The sequence below is a fragment of the Sarcophilus harrisii genome, chromosome 4 (genome assembly GCF_902635505.1).
Source record: "Sarcophilus harrisii chromosome 4, mSarHar1.11, whole genome shotgun sequence".
Classification (NCBI taxonomy): domain Eukaryota; kingdom Metazoa; phylum Chordata; class Mammalia; order Dasyuromorphia; family Dasyuridae; genus Sarcophilus; species Sarcophilus harrisii.
In genome coordinates, this window is record NC_045429.1 from 350,566,382 (window position 1) to 350,590,095 (window position 23,714).

A 23,714-nucleotide genomic window follows, 5' to 3' on the forward strand; every position below is an offset into this window, starting at 1 on the left:
TGAGCTTCCTAGAGCTCTGGAGAAGTAGATGTTTTTAATTTTTACTTTATGGACCATCATTTCAGTTGTGTCCAACTTTTTGTGACCCCCCATTTGGAGTTTTCTTGGCAAAGATTTTGGAGTAGTTTGTGCCATTTCCTTCTCTAACTTATTTTATAGATGGGGAAACCAAGACAAGCAAGGTGAAGTGACTTGCCCCAGTATCACAGAGATAGTAAATGTTAAAGAGTTCAGACTTGAACTCGTGGCTTTCTGATTTTAGGTCCTATGCTCCATCCACTAACTGGAGCAGCCTTTTGAATGTGTTCATAGGCTTGGTTCTCTGGGGAGACTGCCGAGAATGGTCAGAACCCATAATGCATTCCTCATTTCCTGTCTTTTAAAGTTCTAAGGATGACATCTAGGGATAGAGGTGGAATGTGGATGGAGGAGACTTTGGTTTGGAGGGAAAAGTTTTCATCTTTTTTATTTTTATAACAAAGTGTTAAATATGAGTACCTTAGATATTAACTGGTTGTCTGTCACTCATCCTCAAACTTTGTTTCTGCATCTGTAAAAAGGGATGGTAATACCCACTTTATAAGGGCTGCTTTAAAGAAAGTGTTTTAAAGAACTCTTATGTGGAGAGGCCTGGACTCGGGAAACTCTTTAAGGTGTTGAAAAATTAAAATTAAAGGGGTCCCCTTTTGGGGACTTTGATTATGTTTCCATTAGAGATGTTCTAATTTGCCTTCTTATTTGCTTGCCTAGGCTTAGTTAGCCATACCCTCTCTATGTAAATGTGAATTGCTTAGTATTTTGGGGGGAGGAGGAGGGCTACTCCTGAATTCTTCAAACCTGTCTTTTGCCACTCTAACCCCTAGGAAAGATAAGATTTCCAATCTGATGATAAGTAACTGAGGTCTCAACAACCCCTTTTAATAAATAAGATATGCAGCTCCTTCCCCAGTTTCTGTCTTTTCAAGTCCTTAGAATTTCATGACACTCAAATGCATCACTAAGACATTTCCTCCCAGTTCCTTCTCCATTTGTCTTGTCTCTCAGTGAGTGTGTGGAGAGACCTATAATTCACAGAAACATGAAAGTCTAATGAGTAGAAGGATAAATAGGTGGTTCAGTGGATAAGAATGCTAGGCCTAAAGTCAGGAAGACCATCCTAATCCAACCCTTTCACAGAGATAGAAGTTGTACAAAATCACTAGGTCATCACATAAAAGTCACAGTGTAAATACAGAAAGGATATCTCTACCCTTAAAAACCAGCCACCATTGCAACAGTCTTTCCTTAAAACTGGGCTTAAATGGAAAACCTGAGAGATCAAGCAATCAAATATTTGTCTAGTGCCTATTTTGTGCCAGGAACCAAGGAATAGATACGTGATTCAAAGACAAAATTTCTAGGGAGGAAACTGAGCTCAAAAGGGTGAAATGCCTTGTAAGCATAGGCTGTGGAACTCAATAACAACAATATTGGGCAGAAGTCTATAAAATGCTGGGCCAGGACTCGAGAAGGCCTGAACTCATACTTTCTTACCTGTCTAACCTCAGGTAAATTGCTTAATTGTCTGCCTCAATTTCATCATCTGTAAAATGGGACAACAGCAGCTACCTCTTGGGGTTGTTGGGATAAAATATTTATAAAAATTGCTCTATGTATCTTAAAGTGATATGTGTTATTAAATATTACTTACCAACTCCTACTTCTATTGATATCACCACCACTACCAAGATCATCTTGTCAACCCTCCTGCCTTGAGGTAGTAATATATGGATTTTTGTTTATTTGTCAAAGAAATTGGCCTGGGGGAATTCCCCAGCTTTCTTACAAGGCTTGTGTTGTCTTCTGTGTACTAGCACTCCCACAGTTAGGAAATGTGCTCATGGCTAGTCTATTATTTCTCTTACTTTAATGTGTTAATTTCCTCTTGATCCTATTTATGTAAAGAAGAAAGAAAATTCTTTTTGTACCTAAAATACTCTGCCTCCTCCCCTTGTTTCTCCCCCCTCCCCTTTCCTCTTGCTAAATAATTCCCGTTTCTTTAAACAGAATTCATATTCTAATTGTGGAATTTTTCATCATCTTCATTGTTCTCCAAGTCACCCTCCCTACTTTTTCCCCACATGCTTCCTTAAAGGTGATTTCCAAGCCGGATTCGGTTCAATTGATTTTGCAAGGCAGAAGGCATTGGTTTAGACTTTTGTAGCTAAGAATGTAGCTTATTTTGACCTCAAATGTATCTCTGCACCTTCCCCCAAAGGATGAATACTTGTAGAACATGGAATCTGCCAGTGTGCCCAGGTCCATGGTTGCCATTGTTGCTCCCCTCTTTGACATGTGTTGGGTTCTGGTCTGTCTCTAGTGCAGGATGCTTAGATTCACTTGATCCCCAGGTAGTCAGGGAGATAGCTTTCCCTACCACTCAAGACTTGCATGGTCAGTAGGAAGCAGCTAAGAATCCCAAACCACTTGTGTCCCATGTGCCTGAAATTTGTTTACCAGGGGCAAAATCTTTTCTTTTATCCCACAATGAAACCAATCTAGGAGTTCTGTTTCCATTGCTTCATCTATCAAAGTTCAGTTTTCCCCAAGAGCACAAGAGAAGATTTTTTTAATGGGCAGAATGTCTGCTCTGAATCAGTCCTAGGGATAGGGCTGGAAGAGGCTTCATCAATTAATAGGAGAGGAAATTGATACCCAAAATCAAATAGCTAAGAAGTGGGGGAGCCTGGGTTTGAATGTATATTCTCCAGCTCCAAATTCGGAGTGCTTTCTGATTTTGTCTTTGTGAACCTTTGGGCTCAGAACAAGTCTGAAGCAAACCCCAAGAAAGTCACATAATTAGTATCATTGATTATCTGTTATGGCTTTTTCTACCTCTACTGGGTTAAAGCTTTAAAAAAAAAAAAAAAAATCCCATCCAAGCTTCTCCCATCTTATGGTTTTCCATAAACCCTTTTATTTTCTTATCAAAAAAAAATTTTTTTTTTCTGTGCTCCAAATCTCATGATGGCCACACTCTAGGCAGGGTCTGCTTACTTCTTCCTATACCAGATTTAGTTAAACCCTGTTTTTCCTATTGTATTTGCCCCTTTTTTGCCATTACAAAATCTAATTTGCATTTCTGCTGTGGCTCTTAGAAAAGCTTTGAATTTTCTTCCTGTCAGACCTCTTCTATGTTATCTGAATGAGGTTAAATGAGTACTATGAATTAAGAGACTTCAAAAACACAGGTAATCCCTAGAAAAAAAGAATATACTGACTTTACATTATAGTATAGCTAAGCCTTCTTAGATTTTTTTTCATAAGATCATATAGTTTATTGTTGGAGAGGACTTTCAAGATCGTTTGGTTTCATTCACTCTTTTTACAGATGAGTAAACTGACTTACAGAATTGTAACTTGGTCCAAGGTCAAAGAACTAGGTACCCAGACAGTCATGATTTGAACTCCGGTACTCTGTTCTTTCTTTCTACTGTTTCATAGAAGAACTGGAAGGAAACCAGCTCTAAGACCCCATTGGTGCCCTTTCCTGCTTCAGAGAATAATTTTATCAGTACTTCAGGGTTTCTACCAACCCCATTTAGTAAGCTAGAATCTTCTCCCTGGGATTTGAACTCAGATCTTCTATTCCAAATCCCTACTATGCCAAGTTGTCCCTAAAACACAGATAAACTGAAGAGAGCATGTGGACCTGTCTGCCTACAGAGAGAGAGAGATTATTATTGCATTATTAGGATATAAACTGTAAAAATAGAGATTGTTTCATTTTTTTGTACTTGTATCCCATAAGCTTAGCATGAGGTCTGCTAATATATGTGTTGATTAATTGACTGAAGGATGGCACTATGTAGGGAGCAGGCCACTGAAAAGGTTGGTGGGAGGAGAGAGGAGAGGAACAAAGAAAAACTGCCAAGCAAAATTTATTTTAAAAAGAACAGATCTTGCCTCCTTTCCAGTGCTGTTATTCTTACTTTCAGGGATAGCAAAGACCTTCTAGGCAGCTCTTTGGAAGTTGGAAGTCTGGGGACAAGGTGTTTTGGAGCTGCCCCAGCATTACCATGACCCTATTCCCTTTGTCTTTGCATCCCCAGTACCAGTTCCTAATATCAAGTAGGCACTTGACAAATATTTGATTATTTGATGTCTCAGATTTTCCAAGATAGGTCCAATAACTGATGGTGCAGTGGATAGACCACTGACATCAGTAGAACCTGAACTCAAATATGGGCCTTGGATACTTAAAGTCACTTACCTGTAACTGCCTCCCCCCCCCGCCCCCCCAAAAAAAAGAAAAGAAAAGAAAGAAAAAGAAAAGGAAAAAAAACCCCCAGAAACCCCAAAGTACTCACATTTTTAAGGAAAGACTTGTGATTGTTACTTTTTAAGGGTAGGGAGATATATTTTCTTGCATTTGGAATCTGACCTGGGTTCTTTGAATTTATAACCTGTATGACTGTGAGCAAATTCCCTTACCTTCTCTGGACCTCATTTCTGTATAAAATGAAGGGATTGGATTTGTTGACCTCCCCTCAAAAATCTCACCCCCTCCTTAACTTCATTGTGTACAGAACATCAGGGAATAATTGTTAGAAATCATTAAAATTGTTGTTTTAGTTGTGTCTGAGTCTTGTGACCCCATTTGGGATTTTCTTTTCTTTATTCTTTTTGGTGATATTCCCTTATGAGCATTGTAAACAATTACATTTCCAAAGAAACTAATGCACTAATATTTATACTTTTCATTTGATTTTGGGCTAGTCTATTATCTCCATTTGGGGTTTTCTTGGCAAAAATACTGGAGTAGTTTGCCATTTTCTTCACTAATTCATTTTATAGATGAGGAAACTGAGGCAAAAAGGGTCACACAGGTATTTAATATTTGAGGCCATATTTAAACTCATCTTCTCTAACTCTAAGCCTAATGTTCCATCCACGGTGCACTTACCTGCCCTAAAATTAAAATTACTATACTTTATATGCAGCTTTTGTGTGTCCCCTGGGAGAATGCAGGCTCCTTAACAAAAGGGACTGTACTCCCTTTGGTCCTTAGCACAGTCCTTAGTGCACAGTAGGCCAGGTGCCCCAATTTGAGAATTTAGGAAATATGGTCCCCACTATTATGATAAAAATGATCCAGGCTCTCTGGCATGGGAAGTGGAAAACGGAGACTCCTTTGGAATAAGCAGGCCCTTTGAGAACAGAATTGAGGTAAAGGGTGGAGACTTGAGAAGAGCAGCCAAGATATGGGAGGGAATGTGCATGTGCTTGTTCTGAGGCCCCTTCCCAACCTGAGCGTGGCCTCTTTTTAAAAATGGCTCTGCTGCTGGTAATGAGAGCTACTCCCAATCCAGGCCCTCCAAGTGGCCAAAAATAAGTAATAAGTGGCTTGGCTACCAAATAGGAAAACCATTTCTTTCTTTCTTTTTTTTCCCCCTCGTTGTTTTTAGAAGACAGGGCTGGGCCAGGAGCTATTCTTTTAAAGGGCATAACATTTTGAGTTAGAAAAATCACTTTTCCTGAAGGTCTGAAAGCCAGCCTCGGTTGGTGTTTCAGGTCCTGGAAAAGAGCTGCCTTGGGGCCTGGCAGTATTGACAGCAAACAAATGGGCCTACAGTCTAGTCTGCTGGATCTCTCCCCTGGTCTGGAATTCTGTTTGCTTAACTCTCTAATTGCTTCCTTAACTTCCTCTGCTGGCTCCTGACTGTCAGCTTGAGGCTGGCCCAAAGAGAAGGCTTTGTGGGGAGACCCCAAAGGGACCTGACTGCAAGGGAGCCCAGCCTGGGTTCTTCCTGAGGGTCTTGTTTGCAAGATCCCCATTCTTCCGGGGCTGCTTTTCCCTTTAAAATGTTGACTTAGTGTTGGTTCCCCAGGGTGAAAGCCAAAGAGAGAGGCTTTGCCTTCCAAAGTGTGATCTGTCTTCTGAAGTCAGGCAGGAGAATTAGAGATTCATCCAAGCATTGCCCTGGTCTCCCTAATCATCTCCTGTGGGTATCTGAGGGAATGCGTCTATACTATAGCAGCCCAGAATGGCTTAGCTTAGATTTGCAGAATAGAAGGGAGAAGGAGGGATCAGGTATTCTGATGTAACTCTGGCAACCTCAATGGCTGCACTGGCCACTTTGGACTTTCCTTCTTTGCCATCAGTAAATCTGTTCATACTCTGACTGTTAATTCCAAAAAATAGATACGGAGTGCTTACAACATTGGGAGGTAGTGGGTTCCCAGTGGTGTACACTAACTACCAAGATGATCACTATTTGAATGATTGTAAACAATGGCAGTTCACATTCTAGTCAGCAAAAGAAGCTGTTTGTATGTATCCTGTGTTACAAAATGGAGCTCAGAAATGGTACAAAGTGATGTAAAACAAGAAGCTTGTCATTTTGGCTTCCTTTCCTGGTATCTACCAGCACGCAGTCGTTTAAAAAAAATTAAAAAAAAAAAACTTTCTCCTTCTCAGCCCTGTAGCATTTTTCCATACACAGTTCTCCCTCAATGTTTTCTTACCCATGAGGGTTGGTTAAAGCTATATTAGGCTCCCCAGTTGCTTTTTAACGGCCTTTTCCTCTCTGCCCTCTAGTATCAGTTTTCACATGCTATGAGCTATGGAGTTTAATAGTGGGTGTTTCTTGGACAAATGGACTCTGGGACCATGAAACTAGAGTGATGGAATAGACCTTATTGACTAACTTCTCCATTTTTAAAGGGGATGAGCTCAAAACCCAGAGACTTAATTAAGGCCACTTGGCTATTTAGGTTCCTAGTCTACAAATCCTTTGCCCCTGCAGGCATTTTTCCTTTCAAAGCTCCACTTGGTTGTGGTTTCATCTCCCAGTATGAGCATTCAACAAGTATTTGTTAAATTCTCACCATAGTCCTACCCCTCCTTGTTAGTCACTGGGATACAAAGAATGAATTAACCTCTATCCTCAAGAATGACTGACTCTATATGGCCCCATATGGGATTTTCTTGACAAAGTGTTGGTCATTTCCTTCTCCAACTCATTTTACAGATGAGGAAACTGAGGCAAATTAGGGTTAAACAACATACCCAGGACCAGTGAGGAAGTGAAGTGTATAAAACCAGATTTGAACTTTGGAAGAAGAGTCTTGATTCTCACCCAGCTGCCCTTTTCCTTTCTAGTCAAGAGTTTTGATGTTACAGTATTTGTCTATTTTGTGTCGGGAACTGTGATAGATACTGGGAATGTTGGTAGGTCTGGATCTACCCTAATTTGAGGGTGGGGATCAGTTATGGGCAGTGAATTTCCTGACTGGTTTCTTGCTTAATGACTCACTAATTCCTGCACCTGATTTCTTTCTGAGCTCAGTTCAGACTTCCCCTCCTACAGGAGAGCTTTCATGATTCTTTCCCCAGCTTCTGCTTAGCCATAGACTTCCAGCTTCCCTGAGGCAATCTTGCCTTTACAATTTTATTTTGTACATGTTTTGTGATTACATATACTTGTTTTGTAAATTCTCCCCTGCCTGACTGATTATAAGCTCCTTCAGGGCAGGAGCTATTTCTTTTTGTCTTTTGTATTCCCAGCACCTCGCACCATGCCGGGCATTTTAAAGACAGTTAAATAAATACTGGTTGATTTAGTGGCTGGGTATTCTGAATGAAGGGGGGCATTCTCTCTCCGCTCTCCCCAGGCTCAGCCCACCAACACCCCCTGGCAGCCCAGGATATTTAATTCAGGGGATGGTTGTCAGAAGCCATTAAAAATGCAGGCAGCAATGCAGAACATTAGCAGTCTCATGTCAGCAAGACATCCCGGTGTAACTGGAGCCAGGGAGACACGAATGGGGCCCGTGTTCACAGAGGGAGATACCAGATCACCCCTGTGGACTGCAGTTCCTGCTTCTCCAGTTCCCCACAGCCTCGGGCTCAGAGAAAGACACTCCTGTGTAAGGGCTGGAAACCAGACCGGGGGTTTTATGAGCTGCTTGGCCACCGAGAGGTCAGGGAAGGGCTTGTGGCTCCACATGTGTCCAAATAGAGTGTGGGCTCCGGGGAGGAAGCAAGTATGACAAAATGGTTTGGGTGGTTCTGTTCTGAAACCTTAACCCTCCTCCAGCAGCCCTGGGCCTCCAGCAGGTTCCCTCCTGGTGATGGTTGAGAATCAGGAAATGAAACTGCCCCAGCTGGTTGTCACACCCTCTCTGACTGTAGGAAGTGGTGGATTCGCCGGCTCCGAGGGCCAACGGGCGTCCCCTCCCCCCAAAACCAAAAGCCAAAATAGAGGCTCAAGGGAGGGACTGGTGTAGACTGTCCCAGGTAGCCTTGGCTGCATCCACAGAGGCAGAGACTCTAGTAATGTCTGTTTGTTTTTCTTTTACCTACCATCTCCTCAAACAGGAACTTGGAAGCAGCCTAAAGTGCTCCTCTCTGCAGACTGCCTCTGGCTCTGTGCTTTGTTACCTTGCAGATAGCACCTCAGCCTGCTGAAGTCCTTTGGGTGGTTGTTACCTAGCTAGGCCCAGGTTTCCCCAACAGGTGGGCGCATGCCATTTGTATCTAACTATTGATTTGTTTTCTTGCATTTCAGTCGTTCCAAGGAAGTCAAGGACGAGCTTACCTCTTTAATTCAGTGTGAGTGTCTCTTTTGGAAGTGGTATTAAATTGTTCTTTGCATCTTTGGAAGATGGAAAAAGCAACCCTGGAGGATAATTAAACAGTAGGAGCTGCCTCCTGTTCTGATGAGACACTGCCTAGGACATAAATTAAAAAATACAGTCCATGGAGGATTATGTTCCCTGGTTTGCTTCTGATGGTCACCTCAGGGATATTTGTTTTTTCTATTTTTGGAGAGGGTGGTGGGAGGGACTAGAGAGACTAGAGAAATAGCTTCCAAATTAAAATGTCATTTCTCCATTTGTTCTCCTTGTCTCACTCTCACTCTCTCTGTCTCACTCTCTCTGTCTCTGTCTCACACACACACACACACACACACACACACACACACACACACCCTACCCCTACCTTAGAGTGGCAGGCTAGTGAAATGCTTTCTGAGATCTTCTCCTTGCCTCTCCCTTACCCACACATCTCACCCCCAAAGGTACTCCCCCAGTCTCCTCAGGCAAGAAAGCCTGACCAAACTCCAGCAGATCTCACAGGATTCATAGAAGTCTAGAATGTCAAAGTGGGAAAGGACTATCTTTTTTCCCCAAGAGTGGAGCATATGGACTCCTTTTCAGAATAATGTTTTTAAATAAATAAAATTTTTGCATATGTCATTGGTTTTCTTTGTTTTATTTTACATACAATTATGTTATGTATAAAACAAAAAAGGAAACCAATTATATATGCGTGTGCTTATGCATATACATATGTATACATATGTATACATATGTATATGCATAAGCACACGCATACAAAGGAAATCATTGAAAAAATATTGAAAAAAAAGTAGTTCCCCTTCCAAATTTTTGGACCCTTTAGATTCTAGCCATAGACTTCCATTGGATCCTAGGTTAAGAAACCTATTCTAGTCCAGTCTACTCATTTTAAAGGTGAGAAAGCTGAGGACTATTGGAACAGCTAGAAAAGAAGAAAACCCAATCATGACTGAGCCAAGGCCAACCCACTCAACAGAACAGTAAAACTCAGAGTAGGCCAGGTTAATTAATGGAGCAGCTCTAAACCTCCACCCACATCTCCCCAAGTGCTGGGGGCATGAACCACAATTTCCCTGGAGAAGATAGTCCAGGCTGATTGAAAAGTATTGGGATAAGACTTAGTACATATTTGGACAAGTGTTCACTGACCCTGCATATGTTTGTGATCACCTGTCATTTGACATAAACTTGGTTTGGTCCTGCTAGAAGGGTCCTTTTCTTGGAGGGGCTCATTCTCCCTCTCCCCCCCAAATAAATAATGACAACTGTAAATTAAATGATTTTATCATTAAAGTAATACATAATTTCATAATACATCTTTTATAGTTTGTTTAAAAAAATGAATTTGATGCTTAAGAATGGTTTTCAAAGATCATAAAATTAATTTTGGGATTTACAATGGGAAGAGTGCTGAGTCTAGTGTCAGAAGACCTGAGTTCAAATCCTACCTGCCACCTGCTGCCAATGTGATCTAGGGTCAGTCACCTTATCCCTTTGGGCCTCAGTGATGGGTCTAGACTGTAATATGGACCTCTAAGGGCCCTTTCAACTCTAACCTATGATGCTAAGACTCTCTGGTCTACAAAGTCTCCTTTCCTGAGACCCATTACATTCATTGGGTTTGAATCTGGGTTTGAAAGAGAAGTGACTAGCAAAGGAAGCTTTCCTCTATACAGAAGCAGCACAGAAAGGCCATTCTCTCCAGCAGGCACACTGGACCAGAATGGAACACTCTGAAATCCCTTTGTCCCAGGACCTGACTTTTGCCTGTCTTTGGGGCCTTGATCTTGCTCCTGAAGCTCTCTTCTCTCCCCCACCCCCGCCACTCCCCCGGGAGCAGCTGCTTTTAGGGGGTTCTTGCCCTGTTCGTTTTTGCAGGTAGCTCAGCTCCAGGGACAGCGCATGCAGCCGCATTCATCTCTCTCCTTTCTCTCTCCCCCATCCCCACCTCTTTGGCACAGAGTTAATGTGGGCTGTGGACCTGCGGAAGAGCGAGTGTTGCTAACGGGGCTCCACGCAGTTGCAGACATCTACTGTGAAAACTGCAAAACCACTCTGGGCTGGAAATATGTAAGTAGGGTGGCCTTGGCCATGGGTGGGCCGGGCTTGCCCCTTGGGATGGAGAGGGCTTTGTGAGAAGGACCCAAGCACGCCTCTGAGCCCCGCTTTCTCCTCAGCAAGGACTCTGTTGGCTGAGTGCCTGGTGGGGTTGGGTGACTTTGCCAGGATCTTACAGCTAGTTGATGTCAGTCAGAAGCAACATTTAGGTCCGTTTCTCTCCTGACTCTTTAGGTAAGGGAGGTGAGGCTCCATTTTGTACAAGATGAGAGAGAAGGGGCTTGTTTACACTTAAGTAAGCAGAAGACTCAAGGTCCTTCTCCATTTTTATTCCTCTTCTGTTCATTTTCCAGCTTGTTCTTTGTAAAAATAAGAGAGCATTAGGACCAGTAGCCCCCACTTCTCTAGTTGTCCTTTGTGATATGGCAGCCTCAGCCAACACTGGGGATCAGAAGACTACATCTGAGACCATTGCCACCTTTATATGGAGCCAAGTGTGGACACCCCCTGGGGTAGAGTGTGATTTTCCTAGGGGATACTTTGTTGTTTCCTGGGGTAGGAAGGATGAGTAGCAGTGACCTACTATCCCCGGAAACTCTGGCTGCCTGGTGTCCTGAGAATTTTTCTGTCTCACTTTAGGGTGGTAATTCAACCCTAGATGCAGTTGCCATGGTGACAGTATCCATTGGTTGAATTTTTTCATTTTTATACTGTTTTGTGTATGTGTGTGTGCACGTAAACTTTCTGTGTATACACACGACATCTCCTCTCAGTTAGCCCTCTGACACGCTGAAGTATTTGAGCCTTAGTATTTGAAAAGAACAACCTCCCGGGTTTCCAAAGGACAATTTATCTTTTAGGAAATGCCTCAGGGTCCTCCTAAAGGACAGTTAACCTATCAGTTCCATGTTTCTTCTGTCCTTTCAGCCAACATAATCTACTTTTAACTCTAGAAGGATCATAGAACTAGAGCTGGAAGGAATCTTAGACCAGTTAGACCAAAGCCACCCCTTCCCCCCATTCCCACCACCACTGCCATTAATCACCCAGATGAAAAAATTGAGGTCCAGGAAGGAGCTAATGCTGTTATTTATTATTCAGTGTCGCCCCAGTCTGATTCTCTGTGACCTCTTTGGGGTTTTCTTGGTAAAAATCCTGAACACAGGGCTTCCTGATTCCAGCACTCTATCCACTGTTTCACCTCACTGCTCCAGAGAGATGGGACAGACCCTAAGGATTTTCCCAAAGCCATGCAGGTAGTGTGAGCCAGAATTGAATTTGGAATCCAACTTCCAACTACAGAGCCAATGCATTTTCCATTGTAGCATGAGGAAGAACCTCTCTGAGGAGGAAAAAGAACAGTGTTCTTCCACAGGAGAGCGTGACAGCAAGAAACCTTTCAGGAGGAGGGGGCAGGCAGGGGACTAAATTCCATTCTTATTCCCCCCTCCTCCCATTAACTTAAAAATATTTGAAATATCAGAATTTTGCTTGCATTTATTTTGGGCCCCCTACATTTTGAGCTTAGTCTGAGAGCAGACATCAAATAGATCAGACTGATGGCTTTTTCAAACCCCATCAAGGATTCAATGTCCAAATTCATTTTATGACCCACATCCTTCTAAAGCTAGAAGGAGGAACTCTGAAGTCATTCGATTAACTATCTTGTAGATTTTTCTACTGCTTCTTTCCTCCATCTGCTTCTGTTGACCGTTTGACTACTCATCAGTTTGAGAAGGAACACTGAATAAGAGGCAAGATGCAAAGTCAGTCTATTTTTGCTGAAAAGGTTCTGTGAGAGGAGTTCAGAATTAAAAACAAGAATAAGTTTTGGAGGATTATTTATCAATTTCCTTTATTCATACTTTCTTCATCCCTCTCATTTTTGTGACCTGCTGAATTGACTTTTGTTTTCTCTCCATTATGACCCAGTTTCAAGACTTCCTAGGGGTAACTGTGTGGTACAAAGCTTTGCTTTGTATGTGTCAGTTTTAGAAGGAGCAGGGGATAAATCTTCATGCCTACCATCCTTGTTATCATGTCCTCTATCCTACAGACACTTAATGTCATAACACATCCTTGTTCTCCATCTTTCCTATTCTGCTTTTCTTAAAAAAAAAAAAAAAAAAAAAAAAGTCTCAACACACTCATCAGACCCTCTTAAATGGTATTGCATTACTTTGAAAAAATATAGCAAATCCAGCATGTTGTCATTTCTGAAATCGCCAAATTTGTCTGTTTCAAAACTGTTTTGCTTCTTTCTTGAATCTCCTACTATTCTACACATTTTCATCTTCTCCCATTCTAAAATCTGTACTCGCACACACACCCATGCACCCATGCAAAAATACAGATACTTAAACCCAGTGCTATAGAAGAAAGGGAAAGGAGTTGGCAATTCTTAAACTTTCTGCCTTCTGTCTGTGGAGTCTATTTGTTAGAGTGATTTGATTCTTGAAGCAATAGGTGTAAGACCCAACAGGATAATAGATTGAAAACTGGAAAGGACTTAAGAAATTAGCTAATTCTTTTTATATCTTCTCAGCAGAAAAGCTAAATAATTTACCCAAGATCATAGCATAAGGTGAGATTTTAACTGAGCACTCATTTCTGTTCTTAAATCTAAATACACACCTGAACTAAATGTTTATAAACTATAAAAAAACACAAAACAAAACAAAAAAAGCAAAACCAAAACCCACGGGCTCCATAGCTCCTCTCTTCCAACACCAAAGTCTCATCCAACTTCAAGACAAAGACAATTTCACACAAGTCATTTATTAAGTGTCAGTCATCAGCACTGCACACACTACTACACTCTCCTGATCTAAGCAACTTACATTCTAATAGGGGAGACAAATACACATCAGTAAGCATATACAAAGTATTTGGGGGAGAGTGCCACTCTGTAATATCTTAGAACATAAGGAAAGCACTCAGTGCCAGCAAGAACAACTCTCCCTTGATGGCTTTGAATGTACCTAGGAAGGTGAATCCATAGATAGATAGTTCAGGTTTTTAGCCATACTCACTAACTGTTGGAAGTGGTTTTTTCTTCATTCAGCTAGCCGAGAGACAGACACAGACAGAAAGGGAATCTTGTGACTTGATTGGTAAAGGCAACTTCTTCCTCTTCTAGATTAGTATCTGCTTTTATAGTCTTATAGAGGCATTTAAGGGCATTGAGTTAAGTGACTCATTCCAGGTTTGCTTAGCTGCTATGAAGAGAGAGAGCTTGAACTCGGGTCTTATGGAATCTTGAGAAAAGTTTCCTATTCATTATGTGTCAGGCAGCCTCTCCAGATGTCCTTATGTCCATGATAATAAAATTGTTCTCCTCACCAACCACTCCACTGTAGGGTTTTATTAGCTAGAATAAGTTTATCAGGTAAACTACCAGAAGTATGGATTTTTTTTTTTTTTTGGCTAGGAGGTCCAATATTGATGTTGCTTGGCAGAAATTTTCTCCTACTGCATTGTTTGCTGTAGCCCATGATTTCTGTGGAGGAGAAGCAAAGTAACAGGATATAAGTATATAAGTTAAAAGGAAACCTTTTTGTTCCCCACAATGCTTTGCTTCTCTATTCAACTCATTCAGCACATTTCAGAAAGGTTCCAACCTTGGTGTGCTTCAAAGGATGGTGAGGATGACGAGGGAAACCTTGTTAGATCTCTTAGATCTACTTAGGATTCTTCTCTAAGATAACATACTAAAGACATTCTTTTTGATAGGACTTGTGGAATAGTGGACAGGGTGCTGGAATCTGGAAGACCCGAGTCCAAATTCATTAGCTATATGGTCGTGGACAAGTCCCTGCCATTCATTGTTTGTGTCACTGTGGACAAGTTACTTAACTTTTCTGAATCTCAGGGAACTTTAAAACAACAACAACAACAAATCTAATAGTATTTTATTTTTCCAAATACACGTAAACATAGTTTTCAACATTCATTTTTATAGAACTTCGTTTCAAATTTTTCTCTTTCCCCAAGATAGCAAGCAATCTGATACAGGTTAAATACAGGTAATTCTTTTAAATATATTTCCATATTTGTCATGTTGTACAAGAAAAACTTCAGGAAACTTCCCCCCAAAAAATCACATGCAGTGGAAAGAATCGGAGGACCCATATTCAAATCCTGGCTCTGCTATTTATTAGTCCTATGACATTAGCAAGTCACTTCTTTCAGCTTCAGTTTCCTTATCTCAGAAGTAAAGGTTTATATGAAACGGTCTTAAGCTTAAGATGGAAGATCTCCAAATTCACTTTTAAGTGATTGCAGGCTGAAATTCTCATAGGTCTTTGATCTATTGATGTCCTTGTGGTGATATGGTAGAGTCAGGATGACCTGAATTCAAGAGTAGCCTTGGATATTTACTAGTTCTGGGACTCTGAGCAAGTCACTTAACCTGTAAGATGATCATAAATAGGGTTTTTGTAAGGATCAAATGAGATATTTGTAAAATGGCTAAGCACCGCGCCTGGCACACAGTTAAGTGCTCTCTAAATGTTTATTCCCTTCCCTTTCCTTGTCATAATGAGTATAATAATAAAGTTTAGGTGTAGCCTTCATTCTGTGTTGAGTTGTTTCAATCATGTCTGGCAAGTTTTTTTAGTCATGTCCAATTTTTCGTAACCCCATTTGGAGTTTTCTTGGCAAAATACCAGAATGATTCGATATTTCTTTCTCTAGCTCATTTTGCAGATGAGGAAACTAAGGCAATCAGACTTGCTATTAAGTCATACAGCTATTAAGTGTCTTGACTAGATTTGAATTCAGATCATCCTGATCCCATTGTCAGGTCTTCCTGATTCCAGACCCAGTATTTTATCCACTGTACCACCTTATATGATAAAATGCTAATTATTAGAAGTGATTTTATGAGAATCCTATAAGAATTAGATAGGTCCTTGTAGTGGGTTTCAAACTCTGATGTTCACTACTTGTTTACTAAATTGTGAGGCTCACTTAGGCAACCCCAAGAATGCTGACAAAGATATCTCCATCCTGTTTTACACAAATTCCATGTCCAAGCCCAGCATGTGTGGGATGCCTTGATACTTTGGAAAGTACTCCACTTAATTTTTGTATCTCTGGACCATTCTGTGATCATCTTACAACCATTTAGTCAGTGGAGATGCCCCATGCTTCACCCAATCTATGTCACACATCCCTCCCCCCTGCTGATGCATCATTTTTGACCCTCAGGAACAAGGTCTATCAACCTATGAAATTCCACATTTCACCATGTTTCTTTTGCATATTCGATATCAAATCCTATAACAATAAGTCCTGAAAGAAAGGGGGAACTCAGATCTTGAGGAAGAACTGAAGGTCCTATTCATTAAGAGGGAACCGTGGATGAGAGTGGACTCCCTGTTAAAGGATGACTAAAGAAAGAACTATTAATTTTGGTTTGAGGATATAAAGAGCTTAGAGTATTGTTTTGGACAAAGCATGGAACTTTTGATTACTTAGAAGTTTAGGGAATTTTATTGAAGCTGAAAAGTTCAACATGACCTGCCCAAAGTCGATGGGTGGTAAATGGAAGAATCTGGATTTGCACCCAGGTCCTCTGTTGCCACCCTGTGCTGCTTGATCAGTCCATGGACATTGTGACCGCTCACTCCCTCTCTCTTTTTCTGTTGACCAGGAACATGCCTTTGAGAGCAGCCAGAAGTATAAAGAAGGCAAATACATCATTGAACTGGCACACATGATCAAGGACAATGGCTGGGATTGAATAGAGGGAGTCCCCCCTACCCAGTGTCTGAATGAATGCCATCCAACTGAACATTGTATCCGAGAGGGGAGAGAGTGACTGAACGAACGCTTGGTTCCATCCCTTTAGAGGCTTTGGCATCAGGAGCATCCTCCCACCCTATCTCCATCTTTATTGGTGACTGGCCTCCTAAATTGCTGTCTCTCTGTTTCTTTGCTTTGTATGTATTTGTGAGATGACCCTGGCTTCTCTCTCTGTTCTAGTGTTGGCTAAAAGCAGTGGATGCACCGAGAGCTTGGCAGCATTCTACTTTAAGGAGAGTCCCAGGGACCCCCTGCCCCTTCCCCCCGAGGGCGGGCGGCCTTAGCCTTCTTTTGTGTCAGGATAGCAATGGCAGGGGGGTGTGAGGAGGGAAGGGGCCCTGAGTGTCCCAGGGCAGGGGTGGGCATGGGAGGGTGGAGGTAGGAACTGCTGCTCCTTAAAAACCCTGGGAACCCAGGAACCTTGAAACTATCAACTTGTCCAAAAGGACAAAAAGAAGATTTAAAAAAAATACCTCATGACTGAATTCTCTTTGAAGCTTCTGTTCCTGACGCCCAACAATGTGCCAGGTCAGCATGCAAGGAGGCTCTGCCTCCTGTGGCTCATGCAGTTGTGGGGCAGGAGTCAGACTGCCTTGGGCTGGTTTGGGGGCACCCTGTGTTAGCTGATGGTTGTGTCAGCCACTGGTGAGCTTGTGGTAGGGTCTCAGTGATTTGTTCCCTGACTGTGTCTGCCTGTGCCCACCCGACTCCAAGCTCTCCCTTATGCTCCCCCATCGTGGCAAGGAGGGCTCTGCCCTTCACCAAGTATTGACGATCATGGGCTCTCTGGCAAGCAGAGGCCAGTGGCCTTTGACCTGTGACCCACGAAGTCCTGTAATTAAAGGGACAGCAAGTTGACCGCTCCAAAATCAGGCAAGGAAACCATAGGAAAGCCAGCACAGTTAAAACGACTCCAACTGCCTGACCCCTAACCCTTGACTAAGCACAATGGGTGGGGGTGGGGAAGGAGAGATTTGGAGGGATGGGGAGGAGAGGAAAACACCTTTTGGTGTCAGACCTCCTCCCCACTTCCCCAGTGGGTGGGGAATCCCAGGAGCAGGGATGATTCACATGCAGAGTTTGATTGGTTTTGATTCCAGCCCTGTCTTTTAAGCTATGAAAACTAAAAGCTTTGGAGATTATGGTTAATGTGTTCTGCAGGCAGATATTTCGAGCCCCAGTGTTATTTCTCTGAATTCAAATGGGAAGAAGTATAGTAATTAACCAAAGTCGCCCAGCAGTAGGGAACTGATTAAATTTGATGTCAGACTAAGAGTAACAAATTCTAATCTTACCTTTTCTTTTTTTGGAGGCTAGGAATGAAGAGGGGACATAACTTGTGATATTAGGAGGAGTCGAGTGGGGGAAACCCAAGCCAGGAAGGCTTAGGAGTAAAAAGCTTTGTCTTGCATTTAATCATCCACACTGTGATGTCTGTTCTACAGCAATCCAGCTAGTACCTGGTGAATGATGTGAGGCCCACTCGGATGGAGTTCATTTCATTTCTCAGGCTTAAAATACTCTATTTTTCCTAATGATCTTGTGTATCATTCTCAACATCTCATTTTCCAAGGAGACTGAATCTGAAAAATTCAAGTCTCAGTTGTCACAAGTGGTTAATTCGGGAGCATAGGGGAACCTGTGCAGTGGAATGGGCTTTGAAGGCAGCAGAACCAGGGAGCCTCCTGGGATAGAGTCTGTGATGGAAAGAGGTGATTATGGGAGGGCTATGAAAAGGGTGAATCTCTGGGTCGCTGTCCTGTAGCAAGATAAATTCTTGAGTCCTGGTGGTTCTGGCTCAAGGCTGACCTTGGCCTGGAAGTTCCCTCAAACTGGACTTTTCTTCCTTTTGACTGACTGGTGCAAGATAAAAAAGGACTTCTTCCTTACAAAATCTAGTTTTTGGTTCTCTTTTTAAAAAAACACTTTATAATTAGAACTATTCCCACCCCCCAAAAAAACAAATCAAAACCCCAAACAACTCCAAAACCATTGGACCAGTCTGAAAGAATAAGAAGGGAAACTGAGGTACAGTTAGATTACTTTGTTGCAATCTGCTAGAGGAATTTTCTTTCTGCTTCCTCTAATCCCTTAGATTGCATCAGAAAATAGCTTCAGTTTTCACATTCCCCGGCTAGCTTCCCAGTCCTGAAATAGTTGGATTCCCACTCCCTCCCTACTGAAATATGGGCCCTGGGCCCTTTCCTTTAGAGATTTAGCCTTCTCTTTAAGGAAAGTTTCACCTGATTTTTAGGACTACAAATGAAATGGAAATTTGGCAAATGTTTAAGCAAACCTAGACAGTGAAAGATAGTGAGTTTGCAGCGACCAAACCCTGGCCCTACCCCCACTTAATGCCCTGGGAAAGCTTCCATTGTTCTCTCTGGCACTCCTGGTGCTGTGAGGAACCCTTCAGCACCCCAAAAGTGCATAGCACCTCCTATCCGAAGAGAAGGCTCAACAGCAGAACGACCCCCTTCATTAGGTTTCCCGTATGTGTTGACTAAACCATAAGTGCTTCTTACAATGTTAGCTCCATCCATGACCTGTTTCGTGTCTAGCAGTATTGGAGACCACAAATGGAGCTCAAACCTTGTCAAACTTGTGGACTCAAACTATTTTAGTTCTTATATGTGATTTTTTTTCTCTTAAAATTATTTACTCAGCATAACCAAAGACCTCACTCCTAGGCCACTGGTAGGTTCAGCCAACTGGGAGCTGGTGGGCAAAGCTGGGAGAGTGAGAAGAGAGGAAGGAAGAGAAGGGGGAGAGGGGAGGAGGAGGAGTTCTTTACCTCAGCCAGCAGCTGCCTTCATTTGCAGTGGAAAAACTGTTAGCAGAATCTCCAGTTTCAGCTCACTCTGCTCCACCTTTGGATTGGGCCGAGACCCTGAGTGCTGGGGCCTGGGGTCTCCACGGCCTGGCCCCGGCACTGGCACCAGCACCAGCCTGGAAGCTGGATGCCATTGACTTGAGTTGGTTGGAGCAAAGCAGCTGCAACCCAGCTTGATGAGCACAGGTGTCCGTCTGGGTACTACATCCATACTTGGACATGGCAAGGTCAGTCAGTGCTGGTAGAGTTAGCATGCACAAAGGAAATATTCCCCCCTTTCAACAAATTTTCAAAGGGTAATATATACAGAAGAAAAAAAAAAACCTTGTGAAATAGACTTTTGTAAATAATATTTAATTTTTTTAAATAATATATTTGGTGCTGTTTTCTCAGAGCTCCTGAGAGCACTTTTTATTTTTATTTTAAAATTTTACTGTTTCCTCTGAATTTTTTTGAAGTATGTTTTAAGGGAAACATGCATACTTTTTTTTTTTTTTCCAAAGTCTGTCATTTAGTCTGGGGGAGGCAAGAAAGCTTTGCTTTTACCTTTTCCTGGTAGAAGTGACATGTAGTGAATCAATAGGTTGAATTGAAATGTTTTTCTTGCACCAGTATTGGCTAGGAAAAAAAAAACAAAAAACATTGAGGTGAAGTGCTGTTAGCTGTGGCTTCAAAGGCCTTCAGGTCTGTTGTTTTTAATGTGCATTTTTTAAAAGTGTTTTCCAATGGCTCCTGCTTTTCTTTTTACTGGGAATATTATGTAAAAGTTTACACAGCTCCTGTAGCAAGGCTTTTCTTTTCTCCCTCTCCCCCACTTTGTGTGTTGTTTTTTTTTTGTTTTGTTTTGTTTTTGCACTCTGTCTCTAAGTGGACCAACAGTACAAGCCATAGAGAATGCATCTTACCACGCCATGTACAGGCAGGGCTGCAAGCAGTGCTGGGTCTCTGGTATACCCTCCCCTTCTCTTCTGTGGCGCAACTTGGATGAGCTACAAATGAATCTATTGTCCTTGTGGAGATCCAAGAGTTAGACCTCTTGTATGTTTTCTATTTGCTAATGTGAGTGTATTAATTGCATATTCTGCGGCTCCCAAAGTGTTTAACAAGATGCCTCACCATAAACAGGAACTAGTATTGGTCCAACAGGCATGAAATGTAGACATGCCTGTAGGCAAACAAATTTGTGAGGTCAGAATCCCTCAGGGTCAGGAAGAGGCCTGGGAAATGAAATCCTGGAAAATAATCAACTTATATGTTTTTTAAGTCGGTCCAAAAATGAAAAACCACTATGGGGCGGGGGGTTGGGGAGGGGAGAAGAGACACTTAATTTTCAAATTAAAATGTATAAATTAATCGGTGGCAAGATAAAGATAAAAAGAATAAAATATAAGCTGTTCCCAATATTAACAAATTCTTACTGCCCCTTACGTTTTTGTATAAAATTTTGTTAAAAGTGGGAGCAAATTCCCTTTTTGCGGAGACTATCTTTTCAATACCAGTCTGTTTATTGATGCTTGTGTTTACAAACTGTATTTGTTGGGTTTTGGGGGGTGGTTTTTGGGGGCATATTTTTTCAGGTCACTTTGCTTCAACAAAGGCAATTGTTTTTCAATAATTTGTCTTCACCTTTTTTTCCTGTATTTGTACATAGTGATTCAGTATTAGAAGAAAGTGCGTTGTTTTCTCATTTCCAATATGTGTTGGTGCTCATTTGAGAAAATAAAGTTTTCAAATATTCTGTGTGTTGGCTTCTATTCTGACTTTTTTTTTTTTTTTTTTTTTTAAGGCTCAGCTTAATTCATCTTGACATGTGAGACAAATCAATCTAGATTTAGGAGGCAACTCTGAAAAGATCAGACCTGCCTTGTGGGGGTGAGGGGCAGGGATCGGGAGAGATCACCCTTGGTATCGCCACCCCCATTTTAGATGGAATTGAGGACCATAGAATTGACCCATCCAAAGTCATACATTTAATAAACAGGCTGGAATGGCAAGATGGAGCTCAAATCTCCTGTCCCATCCCTCTGTAATATAATCCCCCATCCAACGTTGGATTTCCTGAAAATACACCTTTGGATGAAGCAATATTACAGGAGGAAGCTGATTCCATGGGAACATTACTCCGGATTGAAGCAGGAGCTACCTGCGTAGAAGTGAGAGACTGGAGATTACAGCCAAGTAAGCCTAATGCTGTTAACAAGGAGCTTCAGGGCACTGCCTGGGAATCGAGTTTATAGGATAGAAATGATATTGAGAACATCGGGTTCTATGTTCTCTAAGGTTAAGGCGATGGTTTGCCATGGCTTCCTCCCCCAGGTTAAGAACTACTCTAAAACCATCCCTGAACATCCCTCCCACACCCTAAAAAGCAAATTTTACTAAAACATTGGAGAAAACGCAGAGTTTGGGGTAGAGAGAATGCCCCAGAAATGCACGAGATTGTTATTATTTTAGCTGACTCCAGTTGCCTTAAATCATTGTCTTCCCCTTGTGTTCGTCTCTGAGGGCCGAGTTAACAAGAGAGAAAGGATTGTTCCAGGGAGAATGTGATACGTGGTTATCTTGTGCCAAGGGAGGGAAGGGCCTGGAACCGGAGGGGTCCCAATGAATGCTCAGGAGGGGATGGGACCTGGATTAGCTGGCAGCAGCCCCACAGGCCCTCTCCTGCTGGTCCTTTGCCGGCCAGTGCCTCCTGATTGATGTTATCTCCAGAACCAAGAGTTCACATCAAGGCTGAGTCTTGTTGAAATACAGGCTGACAGGCCTTCCATGTGCGTATCAGGATGGGGAAAAACTTAACCCCTAGAGGGCTGCTGGTCCTCAGTGCATTCTCTGGGCCCAAAGCTCTGGGTTTCTTCAGTATCTTGGTTTTTGGTGAGATTAACTATTTAAAGTTTAGAAGAAGAGGAAGCCAAAGATTGTTTTAGAACAGAGATTCTTAATGCAAAAAAGGGCTGGGGGGAGACGGACCCTTTTACATGTTGATTTCAGGGAGTCTCTGAACTTGGGAAATTAAATCTTTAACTTAAATTCAGCATTCATTTCAATTACAAGTTTAAAAAAAATTCTGAGAAATTCATTTTTTACCAGACTGGTGGAAGGATCCATGCTATTAAAAAAAAAACAAAAAAAGTTAACATTTACATCCTTATTTCTCTGTGATGCATTAGCATCATCCAGATGCCCTATCAGCTGCAGCATTTAATGTACGTAATCTTTAAGAAGAAACTTTCACTCTGTAATGCATTAAACAAAACTTTTTGTTGAACTAAAGCAGGTGACCAGTTCTAAATTATATATATTATATATATATATATATGTATGTATAATGATCTTAGATACTTGACCCTTTTTGCCTCAATTTCCTCATCTGTATTATGAGCTGGAGAAGGAAATGGCAAACTATTCCAGTGATTTTTGTTAAAAAAAAAAAAGTCCAAATGAGATCAAGTCTGAACAAGAAACATCTGAGGCTGCAAAGGGCATGGACCAAAGGAAAGATGTTGAATAATTTACTAGTCCACAATGTAAGTAAGGATTTCAAGATTGTAGATTATGAGCTGGAAGAGACCTCAAGTCATCTAATCAATCCCTTTCCACCCAATTGATGAGTAGCCTGAAGCTTAGAGAGGGTTAGATGTCTTACCCATTCTCACACTGGCATAAGTGGCAAAGGCAGGCTTTCAAACCAGGTTTTTTGTTTGACTCCAGAGTAATCCAGTATCCAGTTAATTTGGACCAGGTAACACTGGTCCAGGTGGAAAGGTGAATTTTAGGTATAAGGTACATCTTATAGAAAAAAAAAATTTGTTGTGGAAAGGTTCCTATATGTCAATAGCCCAATCTCAGCTCAGAATAAGATTAAGGAAAAATTCTTAATCACCCCAGCTGTTTGTCTTAAATATTTGGTCATTTAACCTTCCTATTTCTGGTTTAGGGCCGACCCTGGAAAGATACATTAGAGTCTATATAGCATGAAAAATCTCATGGCAGTATCTTACTATGGGAAAATTGTGATATGGCAACCTCCCCGCCAATAATTTTTAAAGATGAATTTAGGATGAAGGGGATAATGTCCAAGATAAGGAAGCTGATAGTGCCATTGTATTCTGGCTATATCAGACCACAGTACATTTTATAGTTAGTCCCCAGCATCATATTTTTTAAAAATTTATTTTAATACTACAATACTTTTACCAATTCATGTAAAGATAGTTTCCAACTTTCAATTTTGTGAAATTTTGAGTTCCAAAATTTTTTCCTCCTCCCTCTCTTACCTCTCCCCTCCTCATGCTAGCAAACAATCTGATTTGGTTATACACAGCATTGTATTTTAGAAAGGACATTGGCAAGCTAAAAATTATATAAAGGAAGGCTACCAGAAGAATGG

The 23,714-nt window shown here is 41.6% G+C and overlaps 1 protein-coding gene across 3 annotated transcripts in view; it reads left to right on the plus strand.

Moving 5' to 3' along the window:
* YPEL2 (yippee like 2) overlaps positions 1 to 21,078 on the plus strand; it is a 69,469-nt gene extending 48,391 nt beyond the window's left edge. For all 3 annotated transcript variants that reach the window (XM_031966505.1, XM_003767919.4, XM_031966504.1), the window contains exons 3-5: positions 8,553 to 8,596; positions 10,587 to 10,695; positions 16,340 to 21,078. In XM_031966505.1, the coding sequence (XP_031822365.1) occupies positions 8,553 to 8,596; positions 10,587 to 10,695; positions 16,340 to 16,429 (243 nt within the window). In that variant the 3' untranslated portion in view covers positions 16,430 to 21,078. The remainder of the gene's footprint in view (positions 1 to 8,552; positions 8,597 to 10,586; positions 10,696 to 16,339) is intronic.
* The last annotated feature ends 2,636 nt before the right edge of the window (positions 21,079 to 23,714 follow it).